We start from the raw sequence: 22,481 nt of genomic DNA on the forward strand, positions 1-22,481 counted from the left end.
TTGCTGATGCAGTAGAACTACCTTGTGTCTTGTTGCTGTGCTCAGTCTTGCCATGGTGTCTGACTTTTGACAGTAAACTGTCTTCAGCAACCTCACCTTGTTAGCTGAGTTTGGCTGTTCCTCACCCAGTTTTATTCCTCCTGCACAGCTGTTTCTGTTTGTTAATGATTGTGTCTCAACCTACATATTGAATTGATGATCATTAGCACCTGTTTGGTATAATTGTTTAATCATACACCTGACTATATGCCTTCAAAATCTCTGACATTGTGCAAGTGTACCTAGAAGAACTGATGCAGTTTTGATGGCAAAAGGTTGTCATACCAAATAAAGATTTGATTTAGATTTTTCTTCTGTTCACTCACTTTGCATTTAGTTAATTGATAAATATAATCTATTAACATGTCTATTTTTGAAAGTATTCTTACTTTACAACATTTTTCACACCTGCCTAAAACTTTTTCACTACTGTATATATCTATATAAATATATATATAAGGATTCATATGTTTGACATACTGTTTTTTTTTTAACAACTTGTAACAAGTCCTTAGTAAAGGGCAGCAATCTGGTTACTGACACTAGTAATAGATCTGAAGTTATAAAGAACTGATGAGTATCATTTGTGTATCATGATAGTAGTGTAGTCCAAATAATGAAATGTATTGTGTATATTAAAGGTATGCTTTAAAAAGATCCTTTTCATTAGCTGCTGTCCTTTTGCGAATACACTGCTTGTAGTGTTCGAGGGCAGAGTGCCAACTAAAAATACAAATCTCGGTTATGGTGATAGTCAAGTGGGATAACATGGCATAAACCATCTTTCTGAGGAAACCATTTGATGCTTGTGAAATTGAAATCCACAGTTCGCTTTTTAATGCGTTCAGCTTAGTGGATCAGAGCAGGAAATAGCCGGCTTTCTTCTTTGCTCAAACTATAACAAAATCTTGTTGAATTTGGTCCAGGGATTGCAGTCACAAATTTCAAGCTTCCCTTTTTTCTTTGTTATGCTTACATTGTGGATTATGTTTACAGCTTATTTGCTTCAAGTAATAAAATTGCTCAGAGGATGATTTCAATTTTATTGGTGCAGAGTAATTAAAATGTGGCTCAATAATAGCAGAAACCTGTAGTACAGGATATTGTATTTTGTGCTACTCATGAAGTTGCTGTAAAGACATTTGGTTTGTTAACGTAGTGTAAGAAAGGTGAGCCTGTTTAAAATACCACTTAAGCTATAGATTGGAAATACTGACTTTACCATGCAAACAAAATCTGCCTTTTGTTCTTTATCAAACATAAGAAATTAGTTTCATTTGTTTATGTCCTCAACGCCATTGTTTTACTCTCTGATTTCAGTAATCCATAGATGTATAATTTATTATACAACTCACATTGTGCTAATTATTTGGAGGAAAGACATAATTAACATTTGGTAGGATTTTAAACCAAAACCACAGTTAAAAGAAAAAAAAAAAGGGGAGGGGTTGGGGGAATATTATACTGAGAATAACAACTGCACCATACTGGTGGTTTAGTCTGAAATTAAGCAAGAGATTGGCAATGATATTCAGCTTTGCCATTCAGTTTCACATCTACTTGATCAGGTTTATAACCTGTGTAACATGGAGATGGCCCAAACGCCAGTTTTGCGTTTAGCTGGCCAAATAAGACCATTAAAAAAAATCCCAGGTGTCCTTTAAAAACTTGGTGTGGTGTGTTACTTATTTGTATGCACATAAACCAGATAATGTAAAGCTGGGAACATTACTGTATCAAGACCGTTTTCAAACTACAGCGCAAATCTCACACCCAGAAAACTCACGGAATCCAAAAGCCTTGAAGACTGAGTGCTCTGAAGTTTTGGTGCTGGATACAATACAAAAATGTTATGCACATTAAAAATGGATCAGCAGAGATATATTCTAAACTTGTTAATCAAAATCCTGAATGGTGCTTACAAAAATATCTTCAGGATCAAACGTGAAACAAGTGACAAGTGGAAATTAAAAGGATGTGGACCTGGAGCTGAAAACTAAGTTCTACTTCACTACCCAAAGGGTTGTGGGAGTCTGCAACAGGATAGCCAGCCATATTGTTAAAGCAAATCACCTGGAATCCTTCAAGAAGGCAAAGATCCTCAGATGATCAATAAGATAGAAGTAACCAAACAAGGACATTTGTAAGCTTTATGTCCTTAAACATGGTATTATGTTTTGTAATTTTCTGGATGAACTGTTTAATTAGATCCATTCTTATTGAGAGTTCTGCACTTCGTTCTCTGTATCAGAAATAACTTTGTTTTAGATGTATAGTTGCCAAGGAATTTTGCAAATTTTTGCTGCTCCTCTTATAGCTATACAAATAACACCTAATAGGTTACTAATTAATGATGCTAAAATGTACACTCTAACAGATGATCCCATAATAACATACTAACCAAAAATATAAACGCATCATGTGAAGTGTTGGTCCCATGTTTCATGAGCTGAAATTAAAGATCTCAGAAATGTTCTATATATGCAAAAAAAAAGCTTATTTGTTTACATCCCTGTTAGTGTGCATTTCTCCTTTGCCCAGATAATCCATCCACCTGACAGGTGTGGCATATCAAGATTGCTGATTAAACAGCATGATCATTACACAGGTGCACCTTGTGCTGGGGACAATAAAAGGCCACTCTGAAATGTGCAGTTTGCTCACACAACACAATACTACAGATATCTAAAATGTTGTAGGAATGTGGAGTTGCCATGCTGACTGCAGGAATGCCCACCAGAGCTGTTGCCAGAGATCTAAAACATCATTTTAGAGAATTTGGCAGTACGTCCAACTGGCCTCACAACCGCAGACCACATGTAACCACGCCAGTGCACGACCTCCACATCCGACTTTTTCATGTGTGGAATCGTCTGAGACCAGCCACCTGGACAGCTGATGAATCTGTGGGTTTACACAACTGAAGAATTTCTGCACAAACTGTCAGAAACCGTCTCACGGAAGCTCATCTGCGTGCTTGTTCTCACCAGGGTCTTGCCCCATCTGCAGTTGTTTGTTGTGACCGTCTTCAGTGGGCATATCTGTATTCCCAGTCGTGTGAGATTTAATAAATTTGAGCTTAATTTATTTCAATTGACTGATTTCCTTATATGAACTTCTTTGAAATTGTTGCATTTTGCGTTTGTTTTTGTTCAGTGTAAATAAATGTGTTATTTGGTCTTTTCAAATTAATTTACATTTCAAACCTGGTCATTAAAAAGCGTCCCTAAATGCAGGGCATTGGAGCAAGGAGCAGAGCTGGAGCAGCTGTTTTTCGCTCGGAGCTGGAGCAAGGAAAATTTTGCCTGCTCTGCTATAAAACCTTAATGCTAATGTTGAAAGCCTCAAATGAGATGGGAATGTTGGGAAGCACATTTTCTGGTTGTGTAGATTTTGACCTGTCTGCAGTTTCAAGATTCAAGAAGTCTCCAAGATTCTTTTTCTAAGTTTTGTGATACAACACAATCCTCCAAGTTTATTACAAAGTATTACTTTATTTTTTGTTTGACAATTTTATGTTTGATTTTAGTTTGAATGGCTAATTTTTTCTCATTCGTGATATTCCTTTCTTTCAAATAATTATTATACAGTTAATTATTCAATTTGAGCCGGAGCTAGAAGCAGGGCTAACTGGCCAGAGTGGAGCAGTTTAAAAATGATGCTGCTCCAAATCCCTGTCGTAATGAGGAGTTTTATTTCAAAGCACTAGACAAATCCTCATTTCTACCCTCGTCCAAGTTTTAACGCCCTGTGAATGGTTAAAACCAGTCTAATCTAGCCAATAGTTTGCTTACTGGTCACTCAGGGTATGGTTGGAATAAAAATGAAAAGATGGTTCTAGTTCACAAGAGCAGGACAGATAAAGCTTGTTTTAAGGTTTTGGCATCCCTTTCTTTCAGCATCATTTCTGTAAAAAATGTCATCTGGATTTTGCAAAGGCTTTCAGTGAGAGAGTATGAGGCTTGCCAGAGGAAAATAATTTCAGTTCCAATAAATAACCGTCCCTGGTTATTTACTGCTGGAGGTTCATGGAGACCGCATTGATCTGGAGGTATTTTTGACAACGGCCTTGTCATAATCTTTCATGTGCACACCCCCCCCCCCCCACAGCTACAGACTGGGTTTCAACTTTTAGTTTTGAGTGAAACTATCCAGGTGAAAGTCACCTCAGTGCAGCCTTGTATTATCTCTAATGTTGTTTGGAAATTGAAATTGCACTCAAGCACAGAGGAGTTCATTTTACTTGAACTTTTTACACCTCCCTTCTCACCCTCCAAAATATTAATCTGTGCCTCTGAATTTCTCTTGGAATGATTCAGTTTTTTTTTTTTTTTTTTTTTATCTGCGAGCAAGGGAAAGTATTATAAAGCAAATCTTTTTCTAATGAAAAGATTCTACATTAGTCTATTTGCCATGTGTTGTATTTTAGAATTGCCATGTGTTATGTTAAATTTGTCAGTTTATCATCGAAATGGACCAGTGAAAACAGAAAAGTTCACCCCTTTGGAAGGGTATTAGGCCACCTGCTGTTTTCCCGTATCTTTGGTCCAGGAGCACGAAATCAAGGCCAGGCTAAATCACACTGGTAGTGGGAAGAGACTGGGAGCAGAAGGAGCAGTAAGCTAAACCTTGACATGGCTATGAAGTAAACTCAGGATCTTGTCTAGTTAGAGCTGGTCCTAGGGAGCCTCAGTCCATTAGCTTTTGTAGATGTCTTTAATCAGTGGTGAAAGATCATTAATCTTGCATAATTAAGCCAATTGGTTTCATGATGTAATTAAGAGCTTGCTTGCATTGAAACCCAGAAGACTCGTGTTCGGAGATCTGGTCTAGAATAACAAAGTGAAAAAAACTAAAACGTAGAGGTTTTCCTGGAATGTATCCTATTCTCATTTCCATGATCCATATTCTTATTTGTAGGGGTAGTTCAAAACTCCGCAACCATAGTTGAATAGTTTTGTATAACAGAAGTGGGAAGTAAGAATATGTACAAGGGGGCGATCTTTATGCTTTCAAACCCATCTCTGACACACACATGTACATGCTGACACGCATGTATTGAGAGTATGTTTGCCATTTATTAAAAAAGCCTTAATAGGCAAGTGTAGTACTTTTACAGCTGTTGCAAGCAAGTCTAGTGGTGCGCTTTTGCTAAATTGAGTGTCTTTTGTATGCAGACTGTAGTTCTCCTGACCATGTCTGAGTAAGGGCTGGTTTATACTGTAGTTGCAGATGCATCTTGTACGTCAGGTGCAGACACCTATTACACTTGCTCAGTCACGCTTCACCAGAGTGCATCCATGCAACAAGTGTTGACATTTTTCAGCATCGTGACTCTGTGGATTTTGGGGTCATAAACACACAAGAAAAGGCTGTACGACTCTTCCAAAAAAAGTCACTGATCAAAGCTGTGCAGGAGATGCAATTTCAACCTGTCGCACAGGGACAGACATTGTCAAATTGAATGCTGCTCATGTGTTCATCCAGTGCTTGGTTTTCAAGCACAGGTATGTAGATTTGTGTGTGAAGTGGTGTACAGTGATACAATAAGACTGTCCACAGTGGCATCACCTCTGCTTTTACTCCATACACTGAGCCCACGACATGGAGGCAGCGAGTCCTTTTTTGAAACACAAAATGTGTGTAGAGAAACATGATATTTGATCACAGGAAAGCCCACAAAAATCTAATAAAGCATATTGCAGGCTGTTAGTGAAAGTGATCTGGTTATTCAGAGCAGTGTTTAAAATCAAAGGTTTAACAACTTGAGTTTTTAATGTCATGCCAATAGTTTTCAGTTCTGTGACTAGCTTCAGCTCTTCTCTTGAAAATGTTGATGGGGTAAATATGTATATTTACATCAATACATCTTTTTGTTTTTGTATTTGTATTTTTAATTTTTTGATGTGGCCCACATTTTTTAATATCTGTGGTTGTTCAAATTTGCATGGGGATAATGACCTGCATTAAAAGCAAAATATGATGTGTGCCAGTAACTAAGCTGCCCTACTTAATTTACTTGTCCTCAGTTTATATGTCAAGAGGATCTAAGCATACAACCGGTTTACATATGGCACTTTTTATATAACTTCCTTTGTGTACATTACTCTATCAATAGAAATCGGTAATCCTTGGGTTTAGTACAGATTCATCAGCCTCCAGCATTCTACAAGAATTACTGGAGCCCTTTGATCCATTGGGTACTGCATCAGCAATAGGAGTGTTGTATTTTTGTCATTTGACCTTTGTCTAAAAAGATCAAAGCACATTTTGCATTTTGAACTGTGGCCTGCTTCAAACTGCCTGAATTGTGTATTTGTAGAAACTGTTGCAGAGTCCCGATGAGAGGCTTAAATGATTCTGCCAGGAGTAGTTCATGCTTTGCTCTGCGGTTTACCCTGCTTCATCAAGATATTGCTGATAAGCACGCCTTTTGAAATGTAAAAAAAAGTCTGCATTTTTCTGCTACTGTCGTTTTTGATAAACATAGACTTTAGTAGCTGTACTAAAGATTCATTTATTCTGTAGCCATACAGACTTAGATCAGGCCGTCGCTTGAAATTCTTTCCCCTGCCAGCCAGGTGTCGGATCTGACTGGTGAAACTCGGCACGTCGCTTGCTCCGCTGAATTTTAATCCTGCCGCTCAGTGTAATTGTGCTGGCGGCTGTCTCACAGTGCGAAAGACGGTCTGACCTGGAATCCAGAAATGTAAATCACTGACCCAGATTAGAAAATGCCACTTGGTTTCTATATCCCTGTGTTTTGGTCAACTGAAGGAGGAAGCAGGAGTGAGAAGCCAGCTAGGTCAAGCTTGTGTCTCAATACTGTTATTGGTAGCTGTGTTTAATGTGAAATACAACAGCAGGCAGTTTTCATTTGATTAACCATGAACACTTGACTTTTATTCCCTGTTCATTGTTAATTATCTAATAACATTATGGCTACATAATCCAAATGAGAGAGAGACTCGCACACACACCTATATAATATAATGATCTTTGGAATCAAGAAAACGAACTTTTACATCAAGTATAATGTACTTAAGTGAATTCAAATATTTGGTGTTATATTATAGATAAATTCATACATTTTAAAGTAGTCTAATTTAATTTAAGATCTGCAGTAACCTATAGACATACAGAGCCTTCCAACTTTTATTTTATTAAAAACTCTAATGATGAAACTTAACACTTGTATATTAAGGAGGTTAAATGTCAACAATACCTGCAAAGAAAAAAAAAATATAAATTGAAATGTACTGATTGCACAAGTTTGCTGCTCCCTATGTCAGTACTTGGTGGAAGCACCTTTGGCTGCAATTACTGCTTTGAGTCTTTTTTGGTCAGCTTCTACCAGCTTTGCACAGTAAGGTGGTATATTTTTTGCACATTTTTTTTCTTACAAAATTGCTTCAGTTCTGACAATTTAGTTGGGAATGGTTAATGGACTGCAGTCTTCAAGTCTCATCCCTAAATGTTTCTTAAAGTTTAGACTTTGACTGGGCTACTTAAGGACATCCACATTCTTCATTTTAAACAATTCCAGTGTGGCTTTTGGCCTTGTACTTTGGGTTATTGTCCTACTGAAATGTTATTTTCTTATGTTTTATTTTTTTATCCAATATTGATTCTTGATGAGCAGGTTTTCATCTAGGATTTGCTTGTACTTTGCGCCGTCTGTTTTCCCCTCAATCCTGATAAGCTTCCCCCAGTCCCTGCTGATCAGAAGCATAACATAACATTATGCTTCCACCACCATGCTTGACAGTTGGGATGGTGTTGATTGGGTGATGTGCTGTGTTGGGCTTATGTCAGATGTAATGCTTTGCTTTCAGTTTAGACCAAAAGGTTCAATTTTTGTTTCTTACCACAAAACCTTCTGCCACATGTCTGCAGTATCATATACATGCTTTGTTGCAAACCCACAAGATTTAAGATGGGTCTTTTTCCAGGAATGGCTGTCTTGCCATTTACCCACACAGGCCAGCTCTATGTAGGGACAGGTATACTGATGATGTATGAACCCTGTCTCCCTTCTCAGATGTAGAATTGGCAAATCTTCCATTGTTGGCTTCACAGTGACATGCCTAACCAGTTTCCTGCTTGCCTGGCTGCTCAGTTTGAAACATCAGTGCGACTGGGTGATATGAAGCATATTCCACTTCTTAATGATGGTCTTCACTGTATTTACTGACATTAACATTTTCCTTTGACATTGACATTTGACATTAACCTTCTCCTGATCTGTTTTCTCTACCACTTTTTCTCTGACTTATTTAGAAAACACCTTCGTCTTCATGGTTGGCTTGTGTTGTATCACTGTGTATCCTTTCAAACAAATCTTTTGCACCTGACCTGATTTAAGGGTTGCCGTAGCTAAGAAGTTGAATACTTTTGCAATTGAGGATATTTAAATCTAACTTATTTACCTAATATGTGCAGGTTTTGCTATGTTTGGAGTAGATTTTGTAGATTCTAAATGTAAAGTCCTATTGTCTCAGGATTGCAAACCCAGACGATAACATGTGGAAACATTGCAGGGCGGCGAATACTTTTGCAAGGCATTTTACATACAGTGGCTATAGGGAGTTTTCACCCCGTGTTGGACATTTTCACATTTAGTTTGATACCTAAAGATTTTTTGTTCCTCCTCCATACTTTCGGGGGGGGGGGGGGGTATATAGTATTCACCCCCTTTGCTAAGAAGCTCCTAACTAGGATCAGATGCAACCAATTGCCTTCAGAATTCATACTGAGTTGAATGGAATGTAATAAAAGTGGTTCATATGATTTCAGATCAAATACACCGGTCTCTGTAAGGTCTCACAGTTGTTAAGTGCATTAAAAGCAAATATTCAACCATATAGACCAAAACAAGACCAAAACTCTGGGCTAAAGATGTAGAAATGCACAGATCAGGGGAGGGATATAAATAGATTTCAAAGGCATTGAATATCCCTTGGAGCACAGTCAAGTTGATAATTAAAAAGTGGAAGATACTATGGCACCACCCAGAATCTGCTTAGAGCAGGCAGTCCTCCCAAACTGAGCAGCTGGGTAAGAAAAGCATTGGTTAGAGAAGCCACCAAGAGGCTAATGACAACTCTGAAAGGCCTGCAGCGTTCCTCGGCTGAGATGGGAGAAACTGTCCATGTGTTAGCTCAGATACTCCACAAATCTGGCCTGTATGGAGAGTGTCAAGAAGGAAGACATTTTTGAAAATGTGGATTCTGTCATCCAATTAAACAAAAATTGAACTATTTTGCCTAAATGCAAATTATGAAGTACGGCGCAAAACTCAACACAGCACATCACCCAGGTAACTCTATCCCTACTGTGAACCATGGTGGTGGCAGTATTGTCTTATGGGGATGGTTTGCAGTAACAGGAACTGGGAAGCTTGTCTGGGTAGAGGGCAAAATGTATGGAGCTATAAACAGGCAAATCCTTTAGGAATGACTGGGATGGAAAATCACCTTTCAGAAGGACGATGACCCCAAGCACACAGCAAAAGTGACACTGGAGTGACGCACAGCTGTAATTGCTTCCAAAGGGTGTTCTACCAAATATTGAATCGGGGGTGAAAACTTCTCCAACCAAGACACTGCAGTTTTTTATTTTTCATTAACTGTTGTTTCACAATAACAAATCTCTTCCCTCTTTGGTCTTGAGTAGATTGTGTAAATGGTGAATACTTCCTATAGCTACTGTATATTCTAGCTCATCCAGCCAATGTAAACTTGAAACACCTATTTTATTTATTTTTAGTACATTATGTGTTTTGATTTAGATCTGCCTGGTTTTCCTTTTGTATGCTTCAGTCCCTTTTAGTTTTAGACGCTTCACTCTCAATACATACAGTACTGTGCAAAAGTTTTAGGCAGGTGTGAACAAATGCTGTAGTAAGAATGTTTTCAAAAATAGACATGTTAATAGATTATATTTATCATTTAACTAAATGCAAAGTGAGTGAACAGAAGAAAAATCTAAATCAAATCTTTATTTGGTGTGACCACCCTTTGCCTTCAAAACAGCATCAATTCTTCCAGGTACACTTGCACAAAGTCAGGGATTTTGTAGGCATATAGTCAGGTATATGATTAAACAATTATACCAAACAGGTGCTAATCATCAATTCAATATGTAGGTTGAGACACAATCATTAACTGAAACAGAAACAGCTGGGCAGGAGGAATAAAACTGGGTGAGGAACAGCCAAACTCATCTAACAAGGTGAGGTTGCTGAAGACAGTTTACTGTCAAAAGTCATACACCATGGCAAGACTGAGCACAGCAATAAGACACAAGGTAGTTATACTGCATCAGCAAGGTCTCTCCCAGGCAGAAATTTCAAGGCAGACAGGGGTTTCCAGCTGTGCTGTTCAAGCGCTTTTGAAGAAGGACAAAAAAACAAGCAACGTTGAAGACTGTAAACGCAGTGGTTGGCCAAGGAAACTTACTGCAGCAGATGAAAGACGCATCATGCTTCCCTTCACAATCAGAAGATGTCCAGCAGTGCCATCAGCTCAGAATTCGCAGAAAACAGTGGGACCCTGGTACACCCATCTACAGTATGGAGAAGTCTGGTCAGAAGTGGCCTTCATGGAAGACTTGATGCCAAAAAGCCATACCTCTGACGTGGCAACAAGGCCAAGCGATTCAACTATGCACGAAAACACAGGAACTGGGGTGCAGAAAAATGGCAGCAGGTGCTCTGGACTGAAGAGTCAAAATCTGAAATGTTTGGCTGTAGCAGAAGGCAGTTTGTTCACTGAAGGGCTGGAGAGCAGCACACAAATGAGTGTCTGCAGGCAACAGTGAAGCATGGTGGAGGTTCCTTGCAAGTTTGGGTCTGCATTTCTGCAAATGGAGTTGGGGATTTGGTTAGAATGAATGGTCTCCTCAATGCTGAGAAGTACAGGCAGATACTTATCCATCATGCAATACCACCAGGGAGGCATCTGATTGGCCCCAGATTTATTCTGCAGCGTGACAATGACCCCAAACATACAGCAAAAGTCATTAAGAACTATCTTCAGTGTAAAGAAGAACAAGGAGTCCTGGAAGTGATGGTATGCCCCCCACAGAGCCCTGATCTCAACATCATCGAGTCTGTCTGGGATCACATGAAGAGAGAGAAGCAACTGAGGCTGCCTAAATCCACAGAAGAGCTGTGGTCAGTTCTCCAAGATGTTTGGGCCAACCTACCTGCTGAGTTCCTTAAAACACTGTGTGCAAGTGAACCTAGAAGAATTGATGCTGTTTTGAAGACAAAGGGTGGTCACACCAAATATTGATTTGATGATGATGATTATTCTTTTGTTCACTCACTTTGCATTTTGTTAATTGATAAATATAATCTATTAACATGTCTATTATTGAAAACATTCTTACTTTACACCATTTTTTCATGCTCTCTTTCTCTCTGTTAATTACATTCAGAAAATTGTATTTAGAGTTGAAATATCAAGGGGGAAATAGTGTGGCTATGTATTGTTTCAAAGCTGAAGCACATGCGAAGGACTGTTTATTTTCTTGGAGGAGAAGTTAGGCTTCCCATTTTAATACAAGAACCATCACGATTGAGGGTCCGTGCATCCCGGAATCGTGAGAAAACTGAAACCCGAATAAACTTAAACTAGCCAAACTATTTTTATGTTTAGAAAAGACTGCATCAGGGGAGTTTCTGGAAGACAAAGCAGGGAAAATGGATAGCTGTTGATATAATGCTCTTGTTTTGATATCTGAAAGAGGAGCAATAGGTCTTTTTAGGACTTGCAAAAGCAGCTGCTTCTCCAAATAAGTAGTTGTAAGGGTCTAGATCATATAGCTGCAATGTGATACAATATGCGAGTATCAGTGATGTACAGGAATTTATTAGAGCTACAAATAAATTCAGTTAGCCAGTGTTGCCTTCGCTATGGCAACATTCAAAGTCAACAAATCGATAGAGATCTCAATTCAGTTAATTAATGGAAGGCAAGGGATTAATTCATGTGAAACATCTGTACCACTGTGTGAATGACATTTATTAATCTCATTTTGTGTATGTGTCCTCATAATTGCACAAGGCTAGGTACTTGCTGGCTTAACCTCTCTATATGGCCCTCCCAATGTCTTTATCCTGACTACCACACTGTTCCCAGCTCCTAGTCCATTATGCTCGGGCACGCAGGTTAGCAGCGCTGTATGCTGTTAAAACTCTGAAAGCATGTTAGCAGATTATATAGGGATGTGTGCAAGGAACGCAGAACTGGTTCTTGAAAGGAAGCACAAATTAGATTTTTTCACCGCCTTTTTTTGCTTGAAATTTGAAGGAGAGGAATTGGCGAGGCAATAAATTGTCAGCCCCAGATACAGTCATGCTCTTTACATGCAGCCTCCCCTCCTCTGATATTAGATATTTGAGGAACGCAGAAAAAAAGAGGAAAAAAAGCAGTAATGCCATTACATGGTGACTGCTGTGCATGCATACAAATACATGTGCACTGTTGTGCATATAAATCTCATGACAAGGCTGCAGTTTGTATAAAACACCATCCATTTTTAAACTTAAAACAAAGGAATCCTGCAATATTTTCATTTATGTTTCCCCCCCCCTTCATTTTTTGCAATAATGTTTTTTTTTTTTTTTTAATGCATTTTATTTGAGAAACCTTCCAACGGGAAATCTAGATTTTCAATTTTAATCTTTCACCCATACAGGTTGGAGCAGGAAGAGGCAAGGGGGTGGGGGTGGTGGCTGGGGAAGACAAGTCCATAAATCATGTTTCGCAGTTGACCGAAGCCTATTGAGAAGTAATCCAAAAAAAAAGTCAGCATCGTTACTGCATCACGAACAATTAATCTGCCAGCAAAACAGACCTTCTCCTTCAGTGTGTGTGAAGCTGGAGTGCAGCTCACAAGGGGGCAGAGGGGACAAAAGTTTGTTGTTTATGTTCACTGATCCAGGGCAGAAATGTTCCTGTTTATATGTGTGTTTGTATCTGTGTGTGTGTGTATGTGAGAGAGATTGACACACATGTATATGTAAACAAACACTGCATGCATGCATGCATACATACATACAAACGTTTGTGTGTTTATATATATATATATATATATATATATATATATATATATATATATATATATATATATATATATATATATATATATATATATATATGACTTGTACCACCTTCTAAATCAGACTGCAGCATACCAACTATCCGTTACCCTTCCTGGATCCTAGCCAGTGTACCATGGTGGTTTGTTTTCTTCTCCCCCCCGTCAGAAAGTTGCAAGCCACTAAAAGGCTTAGAGGCTCATTATTATCCAACTCCGAAGCGCAATGGTGTTTGGACGCTTAGGAAAACAGCAGGAGAGAGAGAGAGAGAGAGAGAGAGAGAGAGAGGAGGAGAAGTAGAGAAGCGCGTGTGTGTCAGAGAGAGCGAGAGAGTGTGTGAGTGAGCAGGGGAGGTGTGTGAAGAAGGGGGGGTTGGGGGAGCGAGAGAAGCAGAGCAGAGACACTACAGGGACACTGCTAGCTCTAGGTGCACTGCTTTTGAGCTTGCGTTGCCTGTGGAAGAGACTGGGGAAAGAGAAACAAATCAACCATGGCATGCTTCAAAACACAAAGAAGCTACTTGAGGGGGAAATAAACAAAATGTTCGACTTTGATATTCAGCACTTGTACCTGTGATAGTCACATGATCTTGCCTGGAGCCTGACTCCATACACAACGTGGATGTTTTTTTTTTTGCTGCAGTGCTTTTTTCTTTTCTCCCTTTTTTCCCTCCAAATTTTTCTCCTGTTTTAACATGCAATGTATGTTTATGTCTGCACCATGCCTAGGAGAGTATTACCGGTCAGCAGTCTGTGCATCCCTGAGATAAGATATTGCTTGTGTTTCCCTTGCACAGTCCTCCTACAGCATGGAGCTGATCCCAACATCAGAAACACAGATGGAAAGTCTGCTCTGGATTTGGCAGACCCCTCTGCTAAGGCAGTCCTAACTGGTGAGTACCTTTCAACTTCTAACTTCATGTGCACTATCTCTCGGTTTCTTTCTCTCACTCTCTCTCTCGCCACAAAGTTTATTCCCCCACCTTGTCAGCCCTCCTTCTCATATCTGCCCTCCTCTTCCTGACTGTCCTGAAGCAGTCAATTTGTTGTTCGATTTTCCGTTATTGTCTGACTGGCTTATTGTATTGATAATTACAGAGCTGCTGTTCTCCTATTGTGGCTGTTTTGTTCAGCTGTTTTTATTTTCCCCTCCCTTGCTATTCTATAAAGACTTCTACAGGGCAAAGAGCTTCTTTGATGGTAAATCCCAGGTTAATTCTATGGCTCAGACACAAACTTCCTTTAGCTTCATTTTATTCCATTTTTTTTATTGACGCATTTCTGGAGTCTGATTAAATTGTCAGAATATGTCTTTGAAGGGCAGAGTCTATCACAAGGCACAGTGCAATACTGGATTCAGAGAAAAAAACTAAAACAAATACAAACCTAGCTTATCCTGATAGCATCCTCCTCAGTAACACAAATACACAATTAGAAGTAGAACTAGGACTTGTTGCATTGACCTTAAGTTATTCAAAAAGCTGTTCTGCCTTTTCAGTTTGAGAACTCCTTTGGGTGGCAGTTATGAAATACGCTGAGTCTTTGCCTCATACATTTTTAGATTAGCGTTGGAAAAATTGGTTTTCTGTAGGATATGGATTTGTATCGGTGTGTAAGTTTGATTGGAGATGCACATATCTTTGTCTTTCCCTTCCCTTAGTTGCTGAGCTTCCATTCAGGATTCCAGTCCATACAGAATGTTTTGTTACCTCTTGTACATTTACATTCAAGTGCTGAAAGCCCCCAAATCCTGAGACATCAGAATCATGAATCAGCCTGTTAGCAAAAATCTTACTTTTGAGAACCCATTAGTTCTCGAAATGTATGACTAATGCTCCTTATTAAAGTCCCTCATCTTTAAGTAAAGGATTTTGAAATAAGTGATTAGGTGCCAGCTAATTAAAAATCCAAACTAAACAACAACAACAAGATGCTTTTTAAACAGTGCTGCAGTACAAAATGCGTCAGAGTACCAGGGTTTGTGTGTGCAGGCAAAACAAAATTGTGGGGTTCAGACACTGAATCATTTTAACAGCATAGCACTTCAGCCCTTTTCAGTGTCAGGACCCAAAAACATGAGGATGTTTTTATAGCCATGCAGTCAGCACAAGTAACTGAAATACTGTTGCACTGCATAAAACTGCAAATTTATTTAAGCAAGTGTAAACCACATATAGGGAATATAAAGCCTTTTGAAAAATTGAAGCTTGTGCATCACATAATTAGTGTGCACGCAACTCATTATGAGTATTTGATGTACATAAGACAAAGCAAGGTCAGGTTTTCAATGCACCCTTCATTAAATATTTGATTACATGTTCCAACACATCCCTTTTGCATGAATAGAAGACCTGCCTATTGGGGATCATGCCATTGTGTTGCAAAACTCAGTGTAGCACAGTTGTTGCTTTGACACCACTGTATACCTTACAGTGTTGGATTGACACCTCATTCAACTTCTTTTTCGTGACGACTGCTTTTCAGTTGACTAGTTTTATATATAATTAAAAATCTTAGCATATCCACAAAACCTTTAAAACTTAAGAGGGTTGAGAATGTATACATTAAAATTAACATTGAACATTTCAGTTGCATTTGCCATATTCCAAACAACAGTTTATAAGTCAGTGGTCTCCGGTGTTTTATATTGCAGATACTTGAGAGGTACTTAAAAATGCTGAGCCTTTTAGCATAAAGTCTGGACATAGTCAGTCACGTTTATGCCCTCCTGCATAAACTATATAGAATAAGAAATATGCAGCACTTGAAAGGTCAGAATTATACTCTCATATTAATTTGAATGAAAAATAACTGCACATCTCTTTCTGCCTGGAGCATGGATCATGGTAGAACAGTATATTGACAAAACTACACTGCAAAAGCAGCTGAAAAGTAATCTCAATCTGATTTATTAAGTAGGCTTTTAATATTAGTATGCTTAAGAGTATTTTATTCTGTGCACAAATTTTACTTTGATTTGTTAATAACAATAACAAAAGTATTTGAATCGATATAGAAAGCAATACAGCGTAGTACAAGTGATGCAATGGAATGAATTGTGATGCAAGATACAGCAAACCGAATGCAGTTCTGTAGTATGCAAACCTTTTTTTCTGTAAATTTGGACAAATAGTCTGCAAAAGTCTTGTGAAACTTGCTCTGTTCTTTCATGCAAGAAACGCTTGAGTGCCTAAATTATAGGCGGGTTGCCCAAGTTGATTGATGTCCTTTAGTTTTAGGTTTATGTCAGACCCACTATATATTTTAGGACAGAATCAAATCTTCAGGAACACAGTCGTAGACAGGCTTGTGAGCGATGGAAGGTGTGGTGTTCTGAAATTTGAAGCTACATCTGTTGAGCCTCTAACATCTCACAGGCAGTTCTGTTTCTTGGATATTTGCTGCCTTAAAATTTCCATCAATAACAGAGGTTAGGCTATATGTCACTGAAGAGCTTCAAAGAGGCCATTGGCATAACAGCTCTCAGCACGCCTTCCATCATGCTTCATGGGATGAGTATTGAGCTTGCATAGCAGGCCTTTCCTTTTCTTCTTTGTGTAATATGCTGGTTATAGCAATTTAAATTGGTCAAACCTTGAACTGTCAAGGAACTTGTGTACATTTGTAGCTGGTTGTGTGCTGTGTGTTCATTCTTGAGCAGAGGAGTCTTGCACCCTGGCCTTGTCTGTCAATGCCCAGATTTGTGTTCTGATGTGCCACATCCGGCCAGATCACTCTAAGTCAGGGGTCGTTAATGTTTTTGTGGCTGAGTGCAAAAAAGAATAATAGTAATCCTGTGCTTTTTAATGTGCTGCCCTGTCAAGTATACAGTGTGACAAATATGAGCATAACTAAAATGAACTGTAAGGTCTCAGTTGTTACATAACCACAAAATGACAACAATAGGCCAGCTACAAATACAATGTGAAACTGACATGAATGCATATTCACCAACGAGGATTCTAAGCAGTCACAGCAATAAGGTTAATAAATTATAATAAACATTACTGTGCCTACTTAAACATATACAGAGAATCTGTGGCAATTAAAAATTCTAAATGAAAATACAAACATTGCATATCACTTAAATTAACTGGTAATAATATTAAACTTACTAGCAATTTCAAATAAATTACGTTACTTGTCTCTTCTTAGTAACTTCCTTGACCATGCTTCTGACTGCTGAGGTTGGTATTTTAGGCTGGTAGTTAGTTGTTATCAGGCACAAACCGGCATCAAGAATGGTTGGTTGTAATTCGGCGTCTTACTGGACTTTTCATTTTTGAAAACACCTGATCACAGCAGTAAGTAGAACCAAATGCCGACAGCATGGCAAAAGCTATTTTTTTTCATGCATGCATACTTCGATGGACAGGAATACCAACATTACTGTGATCTAGTTGCCAGTCTTTCATTTTCAAGCTCACCATTTGAATTTTGATGCTTGAGCTACGGAAGTCAATCGGTTCCATTTCAAATCCGTTAATGTTCATCCACTGAAAATACAGAAGTTGTGTTGCGTTGGTTGTGAAATGGTGCTGAACACTGGAAGTACGTGAAACCACACTTTAACTGCACTAGCTGCAAATGACACATTCCCCCTTTTGAACAAATCCATCTCTCTACATTGGCTGAAACTTTGAATGTCTGATGCTTCATAAATAAGAGTGGCACACATTTGAACCCTCAGGGTTTCGTACGTTTTCCCAAACAATATTATTATTTTTTCTTTCCTTTTCCAGGTCGTAACCATGACTGCAGGACATATTGCAACATTATTGGTTAAGTGCAGCAATATGTGGTATATATAAAATACCTGTTCAAATACTGGAGACAATAAGAAATATATATTATTATTAACAGGATGATTTCTGTTTTGCATATTTTGTATATTTTTCTCCATTTTAATATTGTAATGAAACGCCTTGAACAAAATATTGTAGAAAACATTGACCTCGCGCATCCCCTCACACAAAAAGGTTGATTTTTGTTAACGTTTTTGAAAAGGGCTGACATGCAATGCAAAATCTTGCCGGGGGTTGCCCACCCCTGCTCTGTGTATTTGTCCATTTTATCTTGGATGTTTGCCAACCTCTTTAGCAACTTCTATTTTAACCGAAAATGTAAAATATTAAAAAACATAGTCACAAGTATAACTGAACTCATATGTAACTTCCAGTATTTTAATTAACTGCATTTTGGGAGATAAATGAATGGTGGTGAAGGTAGCGATTGTGCCTGTCTTCAGGGTGATCCCATTTCCATTCATAATCCATTTCAGGTTCATGCGTGGTAAAGTCTTGAAGAAATGTCACTGACAAAGCAGAGGCTCAAGTGCATTCTGAATTGTTTTAACTCCACATAATTGACTGTGGATATTTCATACTGTGAATTTATAAAATATCCAGGAGCTTCAGCCTGCAACTCTTTGTGGGTGTAGTGATTCCACCTGCTTTTCTTTATCCTCATCTTTTCTCTATTATTATTGATTTGACAGTTATGATAACATCTTTCCAGTTTTTTTTTTTTGATTATGTATTTTCTCTTAATATGGAAGACAGGAATACAATGGTAGGGGTTCACGATATCGGAGTCCTTTATTTTGTATTAAGCATGTACTAGGATCTAGTAGTACCCCCTATATTTCTCTCTTTTATGAATTGGAGAACCAAATCTATTAGACTATCCCCAAATTCCCCACCTTTCCATTGTTCTTGACCTCGCATGACATAATTAGTGTTTTAAATCATTTGGGTTATTTCATAATAAAAACAATTCCAGTTGGGCGGTTACCTGTTTATATAGAGGCATTATTATTTATTATTTTCATATCGCTTTTCATATCTTCTAGTATAATGTAGTGCCTTTTTCCATTTACTGAACCTCACAATAAAACTGATGGACTTGTTTTTCCATGTAGTATTTTTAAAATTATATTAAGAGTTCTGTCAAGGCTTAGAAACGGAACATGCTTCTTTTCTTTGTCTGGATTTTGACTCTTGCAGAGTTGAAGCTTAAGATAAAGGCACGGAGCCTCTAATTTCCATAAGTACCTAATGATTTATGCTGCTCTTACCCAACTTAATCATATTAATTTATATTTTGTATTTAATTGACTTCCACTTGCAATCGGGAAGAACATTCTCAAGCAGATCTCTTTATAGAAGGTTCCTGATTCAATGGTCCATGAACAGACTTGTGCTGTTTTATGATTCTAGCATATTTCTTGAATTCAGTCTCACATGAGAGACATCTAGGTCTTTCCTTATACAGGGTATCAACACAGTTAAGATATTCACATAGCCACTGTCTGTCTATTTAGAGCACCACGATCAATACAGTAGGAACACGCTCCTAAGTAAAAGCATACTTCTGTCAATATTTGTTTATGGCCACTACAATGAATTTGTGAACACCGCAAAAGCTGCTCATTATGTTGTCGGACTAAGCCACTTAGTACCTTCTGTGACCTTCTAAACTAAAGTAAAGGAGGGGATTATATGGTGTGTAAAATCATAAAAGATCCCAGACTTGAAATGTTCAAACAAACCACAAATACACTGATTTAACATTTGGTTATTGTCTTAGATATTAAGACTCTGATTCCACAAGTCACCGTTCATGTTTGTGCAGTTGCTGAGGTGCAGCTCAATTGATCCCAAGCAGGTGTGTGCTGTGTCATACCCAATGAGTCCCAACTGCTCTGGGCAGAAGCGTATCTGTGCAGCATGTAGATGCAACGCGTGTGTTGCATTTTTAACTGCAGCTGAGGTGGGTGCAAGTCCAGCTACAAACCAGCTAAGATAATGTAACACGTCTACCTTGGGATAAATGGAAATAATGCTCAAAGTACCATAGGATAGTGTTGTGCAGGAGCTATTACTGGTGGCGTTTCTAAATGTGGTGCGTTTTTCATTTTGGGAACTGTGAAGGAAATCTAGATTTATCGCAGGCCCATCATTTTAAAATGAGCTAAGCCTTGTTTGTCTTCTATGAGTGCAGTATGCAGACTGCATACAAACAAGAGGAAATGCACTCTTAGTGTACGTAAAAATAATAAGTTTGACTGCATTTCTGTTTATTTGAGAACATGTGAGAGAAACTTACAACTCCCACTACAATTCACTTTGATCCATTCCAGGTTTTATTGGTGCTTGCACCAATTATATTGATGAAAGGAAAGGGCAATATTTAAAATACTTTGAATTAACACACCTGTCTAAGAACATGTATTCATGGTAAAGTATGGCAAAATGTTGATGTATCCAGCAATGAGTATTGCTTCTTAAATCTTAAGTAAACCAAAAGGCAGATCTTGTATGATTTTGCCTATGTGTCAATCTGTTAAAGTTTACTTAAGAATTACATTAAAACAACAGGAGCTACAGCAAAACCTTTAGTTTAAAAATCTTTTTTGAATGCCATTCTGCCTACTTTTCCATTTAGATTTGAATTTACAGTATCTGTGCTTGAGAGATTTATTTTTAATTTTGTAAATGAGAGAAAGTAAAAACCTTTTCTTTCATTTCAAGTAAAACATTTAAATTCTTTGCAGGTAAATAGAGGCACAGTTACTGGAAGGAGGTTTGCCAAACCTTCATGAACTATAGTATTCTTTTAATCACATTTAGATTCATTTTGACATTTATGCGTTTTAACAGGCCCTGGTAATCAGCTTCTCTTGCATTGTATGTAACTTAATAACTACCTGGATTGCTTTTAGAGCATGTGGGGCTATTTTAATTTGGATTCAGACCAGTAATTTGACAGTGCCTGTCATGTACATCGAAACCCTAAAGTAGGCTATGACATTTAGTTCACTGTTGAGGTGGCAAGGAGAGAAAAAAGGGGGGAAAGTAAATTAATTGACACCTGCAGTTCAATCCAGCTAATGTGCCTTTTTTTTTTTTTGCTTTCGTCAGAAGTGTACAGAGAAGATCTGTTCACTTTTGTTAATTTTATATTTTTAAAGTTGCTGTACACTGAATAATTGTATATCAAATATTTAATTCAGGCACATTATTTTAAATCTGATTTTTTTTTTCTTTTGTACTCTGCAGATTTGCAATTGTGTGATGTCTCTCATGTCACAAAAGAAATACTAAAAATGAAGAAAATCCATAATGCGAGTCAAAAGATGAGTCACGACTCACTGTGACAGCCACTAGCTTGCTCACTTGTTCAACCAATGAGAACTATGCATTAACATTCTGCCAGTCAGCACTTTTCTCCTTATTCAGTGTTATTTTTCCATAGTCACATATGATTGCCATTTATGCCACACCCATATTTTAGACCTAATGTCCAAAAAAGCTCTGCAGATCCTGGTGCTTGTGCTGTGCCAACAATGTGAAGAGGGCATCACTTTGTCACTTTGGATATGAATGCAAGTTTGGAGGCGACTGCAGGCTGGAGAGCGAAAGGTGGATGTGGGTCTTTTTTCAACATGGCTACTTCCACAATTAGAACAAAATGGAAATTGAAGCTTATGCCAAGACCACTACTTCACGTGTTGCTACAAAGTTAACTAACTTAATGAGCGGTTAGTTGGAGAAGATCGAGAGAATGAATGTTGATTTGTTTACCTATACTCTAACCCTCATTTATCATTCTGGTGCGGGGTATACATGTATTCTTTTGGCGGTTTCCCTCCCTGACCCTTATTTAAAACTTCTGTTTTGTTAGATTGGTTTTGCTACGAAAAAGTCCAAAAACGATTGATTTTGTGCAGTTTATATTCATTTTTTCCCCCTCTCCCCCCATTGGGTTATTCCAACTTCGCAATCTTGAGGACATTTAGTGCTATAATGAAAGAAGAAAAAAAACTATTGTGCTGTATTAAGACTGACCAAAAAATAAATGTGCATGTGAGCTCTCTTGCAGTGTTCCTAGTTTATGCTGACTTGGTGCTGATTTTCCAATACAAAGTCCTGCAGCTGTTCTTTGGTTTTAATTTTTAATCCCCTAAGACAGTGTCTTTTTCTCCTGCCCCCAGAAAACACAATTTGAACATTTGAACTACTTTGTGTATCACTGTTTTGCATTTTCAAACAAGTACTTTTCAACACTGTTTTTAATCCGAAAGCTTGGAGTATGTGTGTGGCTGTGTATATGTCAGTGTATGTGTGTATAATGTGTTTACAGTCACATATAAATAGTCTAGTTCAGAATATACTTACATATTTAGTGAGAATGTTGTGCCATTGGGGTAAATTGGGAGATAAAACAATGCCCCCTTATCCATTGTAAATAGAAGAGAATGTGTATGGAGTTCATTTGTAGATGTATACGCACATGACGGAACTGAATCAAAAACTGCTGTAAACACTATGGTA

The 22,481-nt window shown here is 38.1% G+C and overlaps 1 protein-coding gene across 4 annotated transcripts in view; it reads left to right on the forward strand.

Moving 5' to 3' along the window:
* The window catches only part of tnksa (tankyrase, TRF1-interacting ankyrin-related ADP-ribose polymerase a), a 165,244-nt gene that overhangs the window by 26,977 nt on the left and 115,786 nt on the right, over positions 1-22,481 (forward strand). For all 4 annotated transcript variants that reach the window (XM_066710859.1, XM_066710860.1, XM_066710862.1 and 1 more), the window contains exon 3: positions 13,944-14,039. In XM_066710859.1, the coding sequence (XP_066566956.1) occupies positions 13,944-14,039 (96 nt within the window). The remainder of the gene's footprint in view (positions 1-13,943; positions 14,040-22,481) is intronic.

The sequence above is a fragment of the Amia ocellicauda genome, chromosome 8, assembly GCF_036373705.1.
Source record: "Amia ocellicauda isolate fAmiCal2 chromosome 8, fAmiCal2.hap1, whole genome shotgun sequence".
In the NCBI taxonomy this organism is placed as follows: Eukaryota; Metazoa; Chordata; class Actinopteri; order Amiiformes; family Amiidae; genus Amia; species Amia ocellicauda.